This window comes from Portunus trituberculatus, unplaced genomic scaffold, assembly GCF_017591435.1.
Source record: "Portunus trituberculatus isolate SZX2019 unplaced genomic scaffold, ASM1759143v1 PGA_scaffold_205__4_contigs__length_1045770, whole genome shotgun sequence".
Taxonomy (NCBI): domain Eukaryota; kingdom Metazoa; phylum Arthropoda; class Malacostraca; order Decapoda; family Portunidae; genus Portunus; species Portunus trituberculatus.
The window spans coordinates 783,376-793,153 of record NW_025541373.1 but is presented as its reverse complement, the minus strand read 5'-3'; the positions used below and the strand labels follow the sequence as shown (position 1 = coordinate 793,153).

Below are 9,778 nucleotides of genomic sequence, written 5' to 3'. Positions count from 1 at the left end.
TAAACCAGATCCTAGGCCAGTAACGTGACATAATAGCCCCTTCAACGGTAGGCACCATTACTTTTATTTGATTTTTTTATTATTATTATTATTTTTTATTTATTTATTATTTTTTTTTTTTTTATTTATTTCTTGACACAGTGTTAATCCAAGTTTAGTTAAGACTGGTTAGCATCCCTGAGGGGGTCCAGGTTAGGTTAACATGCTTGGGGTGGTTCCAGGGGGATGCAGCGCCCTGGTAGGTTAGGTTAGGTTAGATGGTAAATATCAAGAAGAGGCACACTGCTCTGTTTGTTAACCTCTTCCCTAGCAACTCGGCAATCTGCACTCTTACCAACCCCTTCTCCTGCACTGAGCTTCTTGTGCTCTTTTAGACAGGCTGGAATGAAAAGTTTTTCATCCTATCAACTGCTCTCCTCTAACTTACTGACTATGCAGTCTCTCTCTCTCTCTCTCTCTCTCTCTCTCTCTCTCTCTCTCTCTCTCTCTCTCTCTCTCTCTCTCTCTCTCTCTCTCTCTCTCTCTCTCTCTCTCTCTCTCTCTCTCTCACAGTGTTGCATCTCTTGTTGTCTTCTACAGCTATTTTCATGCCAACTGCTCTTCAGTTCTAGGTAACTGCATGCCTCCCCTCCTCCTCTATCCTCCCACCACTACTCTTTCTTCCTTCTCTCACCTCTAATCTGTCCACCTCTCTAATGCAAGAGTTAACCAGTACTCTCAGTCATTCATTCCTTTATCTAGTACACTGATGGACTCTCTGCCTGCTTGTGTGTTTGCACCTTCCTGGGACTTGAACTCTTTCAAGAGAAAGGTTCCAACACATTTATCCTCTCAAATTTGATTTTTCTCTTTGACATTCACCTCGGCATTTGGCACTCAGTGTGCCTTTTTTTTTTTTTTTTTTTTCTTCCTGAGAACTATTGTTGGCCATGGCCAGTATCCAGTGTCCAGTGGCTCCCAGTGTCCTCACCATCAGTGTTGTTGCAGGTGTCCAGGCTAGGTGCCCTGCTGGGCTCTGATGTGGCTCCATCCAGTTGGCTGGGGGTTCCTGCAGTGGAGGGCTGAGGCCGGGCAGCAGCATGAGTGAACAACAGCAGCAGCAGCAGCAGTCTGCCTCAGGTATGGGGAGGTCCAGGCATGGTGGCAAGAATGACCTGGAGGCAGGCAGCTCCACCCACAGAGGAGAGAGAAAGTTTGTTTGTCAGCAATGTGATAAAACATTTACATCCAGACAAGGGCTTAAACAACACACCCTGAGACACACTGGTGTTAGAAATTATGAGTGTGTGGAATGTGGAAAGAAATTCACCACAAAGTCTGATCTCACCACACACACCCTGACACACAGTGGTGTTAGAAATTATGAATGTTTGGAATGTGGAAAGAAATTCACCATAAAGGGTCACCTCACCACACACACCCTGACACACAGTGGTGTTAGAAATTATGAGTGTCTTGAATGTGGCATGAAATTCACCAGAAAGGGTAACCTCACCACACACACCCTGATACACAGGGGTGTTAAAAATTATGAGTGTCTGGAATGTGGCAAGAAATTCACCACAAAGTCTGAGCTCACCACACACACCCTGATACACAGTGGTGTTAAAAATTATGAGTGTCTGGAATGTGGCAAGAAATTCACCAGAAAGGGTAACCTCACCAGACACACCCTGATACACAGTGGTGTTAAAAATTATGAGTGTCTGGAATGTGGCAAGAAATTCACCACAAAGTCTGAGCTCACCACACACACCCTGATACACAGTGGTGTTAAAAATTATGAGTGTCTGGAGTGTGGCAAGAAATTCACCATAAAGTCTTACCTCACCACACACACCCTGACACACAGTGGTGTTAAAAATTATGAGTGTCTGGAATGTGGAAAGAAATTCACCACAAAGTCTAACCTCACCACACACACCCTGACACACAGAGGTGTTAGAAATTATGAGTGTCTGGAATGTGGAAAGAAATTTGCTGAAAAGGGTAACCTCAACAAACACACCTTGACACACAGTGGTGTTAGAAATTATGAGTGTATGGAATGTGGAAAGAAATTTGCTGAAAAGGGTAACCTCAACAAACACACCTTGACACACAGTGGTATTAGAAATTATGAGTGTCTGGAATGTGGAAAGAAATTTACCACAAAGAGTCATTTCAACAGACACATTCTGACACACAGTGGTGTTAGAAATTATGAGTGTCTGGAATGTGGCAAGAAATTCACCACAAAGTCTAACCTCACCACACACACCCTGACACACACTGGTGTGAGAGATTATGAGTGTGAGGAGTGTGGCAAGAAATTCTTCACCATTGGTGCTCTCAACAGACATGCCTTCAGACACACTGGCTTGAGGGAGTTCAAGTGTGATGTTTGTGGCAAGTGTTTCAAGACTAAGCGTGACATTGCCCAGCATGTGAAGATCCACTTTTGAGGTGGTGTGTTGTGTGGACCGGTGGGGCCACACCCATGGCTGTGGGAGTGTGTGGTGGTGGTGGTGGGCAGTGTGTTTCTTTTTTCTTCTCTTGAGTTGCCTCCTCCTGACCTTGGCCTGACCTTCCAGCCTTTGCTCCTCGGCACAGCCAGGTGAAGCACGCCTTCAATGGGAACCGGTCTCCCGAGGGTGTCACCAAGGCTCTCCATCTCCAGCAGGACGTGGCGGGGGTCAAGATGGCAGGCAAGCAAGCAAGTAAATAAGTAAGTGCAAGTAAGAGTGAAAACATAAGTGGTGGAGGTGATTGGAGTAGTAATACCTTATTCCATTACCTAACCTGGCAGTGCAAGTACCATGTCAGAATCAAAACTAAGGACATTGTCAGTCACTGTGGTACTAGATACACCTTTTAAAACACAGACAGACAGACAGACAAGCACTTAGGGCACTCCCCTTCACCACTGCAGGGGTGAGAAGACCATGCATGGTGCTGGCTGGCTGTGAGGACCCTAAAGGACTGTGGTGGTGGTGGTGGTGGTGGTGAAGGTGAAGGTCAGCGTTCCATTGTGTGCAGTGTGTGTCCTGCCAGTGTGGCTGATACATGATGCATAGTGTGTACTGAGCTCCTGGAAGGGTGTTCAGTGAAAGATACATAGATACAGGATTGTATATGTCTGAATGTATGTAGTGCTTGTATAACAGCAGGATATGGTCTAAGAGGACACACATAGCCCAGGCCAGCCCCCCAGCCCCCCATCACTGTATGTGTCACCACTCAGTGTGTGTGTTGTGTTGAAGATAATGTATTAATGAATGCTTTTGTTTCAGGACATTGGTGTGTGTTGGATGCCTGCGTGACTCCATGCTACGCTGGCCTGCCACACCACAGGATACATTGATGGTAGTGTCACCTCAACAGACACTACACTGTTGTCATGTGTGGCAGTGCCTGTAAGGACAACACACCCCTCCACCGGCACCACTGTTGTGTCTGGGTACGTCTATATATAGCATCCCATCCCATCCCCTATCTACCTGCCTTATTTACACCTGTTGCTGTTTACCCCCTTATATCTACACCAAGTCAGTAATACCTCAGACAGTCTCAGGAGAAAGACCGCAACAAAATCACTCCAGAAAATTTATTACAAAACAAAAGCCAAACTGAAGAATGCAAAGAAAAACACATCAAATGATCTCAGTTTCTCGTTAAAATAGACAAAATGATAGAAACACACCAAACTGTCTCTTTTTCTCTCCCTAAAATCTCTACCCTAAAAAATGCATAAAGTGACACAGAAACACACCACATCAGCACTCGATCTCTCCTTAAACTCACTACAACACAAAAAATGCTTGAAATGACACACAAACTGGAAATCATCTCTGTGTCTCTCCTTAAAGTGTGTACAATCTAGAAAAACACTCACAAAGACACAGAAACACACCAAACTATCTCTTTTACCTCTGTATAAAGCCTCTGTGGTCTGTTATTGTAAGGAGTGTGTTTGTTGTATGCTGGGGTACAAGGTAGAAAGAAGCCGTGTACACCTAGTTTTGTACTTGTTGTATTGTGAGGGGTGTGTTCTTTGTGTATTGTGGGTTGTAAGACAGAAAGTAGTAGTAGTTTACACCTAGTCTTGTGTATCTTGTGAGGGGTGTGTACTTTGTTGTATTGTAGTTTACAGGGAGTGTTGTATGTACTGTGTTTGTGTTGTGAAGTGTAAGGAGAGGCAGAGACTTGTAGTGTGTGTGTGTGTGTGTGTGTGTGTGTGTGTGTGTGTGTGAGTGAGTGAGTGATTCCCTTGATCAAATCACTGCCTGGAGATTCATTATGCAACTGGTGTTTTTGTAATTGAAAAGTATCTTTTTATCTCTATAACCATTAACCAGTGCTGCTTTAATGATATTTTTGACATAATTGGTTTACATCTCAAGTTAAGCCCCGTACACACTATGCATCATGTATCAGCCACGTGGTGCAGTAGTGGTGTTGAAAAAAATTACTAGCGGCCAAACTGTACTGCAACACTGCTCACTTGTTCTCGCAGCCAGGAAACGCAGCTCATCAAAACACCATAGCTTTGGTGTGTAGATATCTTCCGTGCCTGCTCCAGACATTTCCCGGTTGAATTGTGTCTTCTGTGTGTGTAGCTTTTTTGTGATGTCTTCAACCCGCAATGTACAGTTTGTAAAATTCGATAAGTCTGATTTTATGGTTTCCAAACTTGCAATCCTGACGTTTCTCATTTTATACTGTTTGGACTTGATGTTCCAAACAGATGGATGCTCCTTCAGCAAATCAATAAAATGTTGGGTGTTGGCCCTTGTCCACTCAATGGGTTTGGCGGGTGGTGGTGATTGGTGAGCCATCGGCGCTGGAGCGGAGCGTGACCAGACGTCCTGCCACTCTGACTGATGATGCATCTCTGAGCAGCAATTTGAAATCAAGCCGACCCAGCAACACGTTGGTGATGCACGTTTGTGTTGAAAAATGACTTTTTCAACACATCCATTCAACACGATTCGCATCATGATGCATAGTGTGTACGGGGCTTTAGTGTGTGTTTCATAATATTTTTAGCTACATATATTTACAATCTAAAATGTCTGTTTCATTAGATTGAGTAGTGTAACAATGTCAGTGAGGCATATCTGAGCACTGGTTAACCCCTTCAGTACTGGGACACATTTTTACCTTGAGTTTTGGGTATGATTAGACAATTTTGTTAACATTAGGAATGGTCTATGAAGGCCAGAAGATTAATAGTGACAGTCTTCTTTATTTTAATCCCCACATAAGTTTCTGAAGCTGTATAAAATCAGCAAATAGTGAGCAGAATGAATATGGAAGTGTTTTGTGGTACTGAAGGGGTTAAGTGTACCTGTGTGTGATGACTGATTCCTTCCAAGGCACCTGTAGATCTGACTGTACTGAGATGTAAAGTTGTGACTAATATATTTTTGTTCACCAGTGTTTCTCTTCTTGCCCAGTGAGCCTTGAGCCGTGGTGTGGGAGGAAGGATTAGCGTGTCAATACACTACACTATACAATTCATCCTTGGCTTTTTGGTTCAGTATGTGTGTTGTGTTGTGGTGTGTGAACTCCCTGCCTCATTCTGTATTTCAATTCCTACGACGACTTCATTGCAGAGGGAGAGCTCCACACATTTAGTTATTTTATTTTTTATTTAATTAATTTATTTATTTATTATTATTTTATTTATATATTTATTGTTATTTATTTATTCATTTTTTTATTTATTTTTATTTTATTTTTTTTTATTTAATTGATTTATTTGTTTATTTATTTATTTTTATTTATTTATTTGTTTTTTTTTTGCTGCCTCTGGGACCTTTTCTTTTTTTTTTTTTTTTTTTTATTTATTTATTTTTTTTTTTTTTTTTTACCCTTGGCCAGTTTTTCCCTGGTACATAAAAAAGAGTGAAGATAACTGGGTGTTCTTTCCTGCCTTCCCTCAAAGTATTCCCTAGACAGTTCTGTAGCTCGCCTTGCAGTCCTTTCAATTTCCAGGAGTCTTGAACAGCACACCAGCAAAGATTTTCATATATTTGTTCTATTACATTCAAGTCAGTGGAATAGTGCAACCTTTTCTGTCCTGAGTGATGGTGTTGTGACTGTCACTTTCAGCAAGTCTTCTTGTCACATGCAGGGAAAATAAAAAGAATTAGGATAGATGGATAGGTAGGTAGATAGATAGATAGATAAATTCATAGATAGATCATATGACAGATAGGAAGATAGATATGCATGAGAAAATGTTAATATTCCTGTACTTATTATCAGTTCTCTCTGGTGTATTGTAAAGAACACAATCATGAACAGAGGCGGTAGAAATAGAGAAGAAATGAGATGTAATAGTCAGCCTCTTAGATGCTACCTCGTTTTTATGTTTATCCGCGGGAGATGCAAACACTCGCTGTGAAAACTACCTAACATTTACTGTTTTGACAAACAACCATTGCTGTACACGATAATGATAAAGAAAGCTCGCAATAACCAATACATTGATATCTGAATTTTGTATAAGTGTAGAATCTCATTTATGATAATTATATAGTTATCATAGATATTTATGCTTGGGTAGACACGTACTGCCGTCACAGACAGCTGCAGTGGTGGTGTAGCAGGGCATACGGTAATGATGCAAGGACGTTATATTGATGGAGACGCCGCGCGCCTATCCCGCTGTACTACAAAAGTGAAGCCAGTGGGCGGAGCTTACGATCGTAACTCACCCCAAACATTGCCCTCTCCCGTGTTAAGCAATGGGAAATTGCCGCTTTCTTTTCATTACTAGAGGAAATCTAAGGAAGAAGTGATGGTTTAACTAATGTAAACCACAATATAGTTGAACCCGATATTTGTGGTTGTTTGGTGGCTACTGGGTATAATTTAGCAACACGTGCAGGGTATAAACCTCCACACCATGACATCTTGTTTATTGTTAGCGTTACAGAATACACATTTGAAGTATGCACAACAAACAGCACACCTTTACTTGATCCTTTTGTCTTTATTTGTGGTGAGCGTGACGTACAGTGTGTACGCCGCTAAATAACAGAGCAAACCATGACAATACAGCAAAATGTCAGTTTGTTTGAGTGTGGCCTTAATTGTGGTTTCCTTTTGGTGGTGTGGCGCGCCGCTCGCCGCTCAGACTTGAGCAGAGGCCCAGAGTGTGTGACATGAGGCACAGCGGAACTCGCGGCGCTCCGCCTCACAATTAGCAAGAGTTCTCGTGGGCCCTTCCTTGTGCCGGCCTGCTGAGGGAGGGAGAAGGGAGAGAGGTGACCAGACGAGGCTTGGGAAGAGAGAGAGCGGCGAGACAAAGGTAAAGAACAGAGATATGTGAGTGAGTGTTCACCATTTGAGCCTGTGCCTACAGGTAATGCAAGGTTTACTCGGCTTGTTTGTTGGGGCTGCTCTCCCCAGGGCCCCCTCCCACACCAAACATTTTTACCTCCTAGAAGTGGTACATTTTTACAATAACACGAACAGCTCACTTCTCGATGAAATCATTGGTTTCTTCTTGTGGATTTTGGCCTGTTTGGAATGAATGTGCAATTTGTTTCCCTCGAAAAGCATTTTGTTTTCTTCTTACCATTCCTCCCCCCTCCCATTGCGGCTTTTATGGAAACGGTTTTGCTGTAAAATAGACCTTTTTTTTATATATATTAGTTTTCGATTAGTTTTGAATGAATATGCGCTTTATTTTTCGGTGCAAGTTTTTATTTGTTTATTTTTTGGGTAAATTTGCAGTTTGAGCCAATACACCCTATCTTAAATTTTTTTTTCCAAATCTAACAAGCTAGGGGACCTTCTGGGAAAGCGGGATTTTTGGGTGGGGAAAGCAAAAATGAGGCAATTTGGGGGGTCCAAAAAAATCTAAGAAAAATACCCATTTTTAAGAAAAAAAGAGGGAAAATCACAAAATTCATGAGTATTTTTCACAGAAATTATCCTAACCTAACATAATAACCTCTCCCCTCTCCCTTCCCCCACAACAAGCTTGGGGGACTGTGGGGAATCGGGGGTTTTTGGGGGGTAGCCAAAAGAGGCGAGATATGGCGATCCAAACAATCTAAGGACAAAAACCTAACATAATGGGGGCTGTGCTTCACCGGCCCCCCTTACAGCACTAACCTAACCTAACGTAACCTAACCTAGCCGGGTGGCTGCTCCCCCGCAGGCCCCCACATACACTCTTACAACACTAACATAAACCTAACTTAAAGGAAGGGGGCTGCACCCCCATAGACCACCCTGGAACACTAACCTAACCCTAACATAAACCTAACCTTATGTAACTTAACCTAAAGAGGGGTGGCTGTGCCCCTCCCAAGACCCCCTGCAACAGTAACCTAACCCTAACATAAACCTAACCTACTGTATCCTTGCTTTGGGGCAGCTTTCCTCCCCCCACGTCAGTTCTCTTGTAGCTTCGCACAATATGCCCTACCTCTACCAATACCCCTCCTCACAATACCTAAACGAAAGGATGAAGGTCCTGGCTGGTCCTCTTCTCGATTGTACACTGACTTGCATTGCAGGAGTGATGATTTCCCAGTAATCAAATTCGGAACCTTTACAACTAGTGTCACTGGTGGCCATGTCTGAACTAGGCGCACAGATGTCTCTGTGCACCTGTCTGCCCAGCTGTCACCCGCCTACGAACACATATAGGAAATTCCCATTGGCGCAGCTCGTGGTGTTGAGGTGGTGGCACGTCATTGGACAAAAGAACTGTAGACACAATAAGAATCCTATTCAGCAGTTACCCCCAAACCCCAGCTAGAAACAAATGCAAGTCAGTGTACTGCTCATTTCCGAGTGTGATGGAGCTCCATGGCTCACCGCAGCTAGCTGGACTTAGAGATAACTCGCCAAACACCGCACATTTGAAGGCTTGTGCTGAAGTAATACTAATTTCCGATAGGGTAAAATGGGGTTAGAAATGTTCGTAGAAGTGTGATGTAGTTACTTGTGGTGTATTGGCTGAAACTGCAATACAGTAATACCTATTTTATTAAATACCACTCCCCTCCTCCCACGTCTATTGTGGAAACACGAGTTTGCAGTACAATAAAGTTTTTTTGGGGGCGGGGGAGTATATTTTTCCATGTTTACAATGAATATGCACTAACCTAACCTAAGCCAAACCTAACCCAACTTAACCAAACCAAAGCTAACCTAACCCAAGCCAACCCATCCTAACCTCACTGCAATGGCTAAGCTATGCACAGGAAGTCATTACCTTATTGGAATGTAAGAAGTGGCCGTGCACCTCCAAGTCTTATCTCTGAGTGTGCAGGGTTTGTGGCACTGGGGCACCCCACCACACTAGGAAAAACACCGTGCTCCCTTAGGAACTGTACACTTTTTTTGTCTTTTTCAAAAAAGTGTTGAATAGCAAGGAAGTAGTGCACGCTACACCCAACACATGGTGACATCTTCCTAACACTGATTCAAATAGTTCAAATTGAACCGCTTATCTCGCCACACCTTGAAATACCACACTAGGATTGGCTCAATAAATTCCACCTTTTTATTGGCTACTGCTTTCATGTTCAAACAAAACAACCAATCACCCTCATAATGTGTCAAGCACGCACTGATTTTTTTTTTTTTTTTTTTTTTTTTTTTATATATTTATTTATTTATTTATTTATTATTATTTTTTTTTCAATTCGTAGTCTGTTTAACCAACTGGCAAGTGGGTGTCCTTTTTTCTCTATTATTTTTGTTCCCTTGGCCAGCTTTTATCTTAAAAAAAAAATCGGGAGAGAGAGATAGAGGGAGGCTATACTGT

At 42.6% G+C, this 9,778-nt stretch overlaps 2 protein-coding genes across 8 annotated transcripts in view; both read left to right on the top strand.

Moving 5' to 3' along the window:
• The first annotated feature begins 989 nt into the window (after positions 1-989).
• Positions 990-9,778, top strand: part of LOC123500362 — a 62,159-nt gene continuing 53,370 nt past the window's right edge. For 2 of the 7 annotated variants that reach the window (XR_006673293.1, XR_006673294.1), the window contains exons 1-3: positions 2,440-2,707; positions 3,273-3,439; positions 7,127-7,300. The gene's annotated coding sequence lies outside the window, so the exon portion shown is untranslated. Of the gene's footprint in view, positions 1,120-2,439; positions 2,708-3,272; positions 3,440-5,438; positions 5,720-6,293; positions 7,301-9,778 lie in introns of those variants that run through there. The other 5 variants (XM_045249076.1, XR_006673296.1, XM_045249074.1 and 2 more) reach the window with 5 other exon arrangements.
• Positions 1,080-2,364, top strand: LOC123500380 (zinc finger protein 708-like). Its single transcript, XM_045249097.1, has 2 exons — positions 1,080-1,819; positions 2,301-2,364. The coding sequence occupies exons 1-2, from the start codon at positions 1,080-1,082 to the stop codon at positions 2,362-2,364; spliced, it is 804 nt and encodes a 267-aa protein (XP_045105032.1).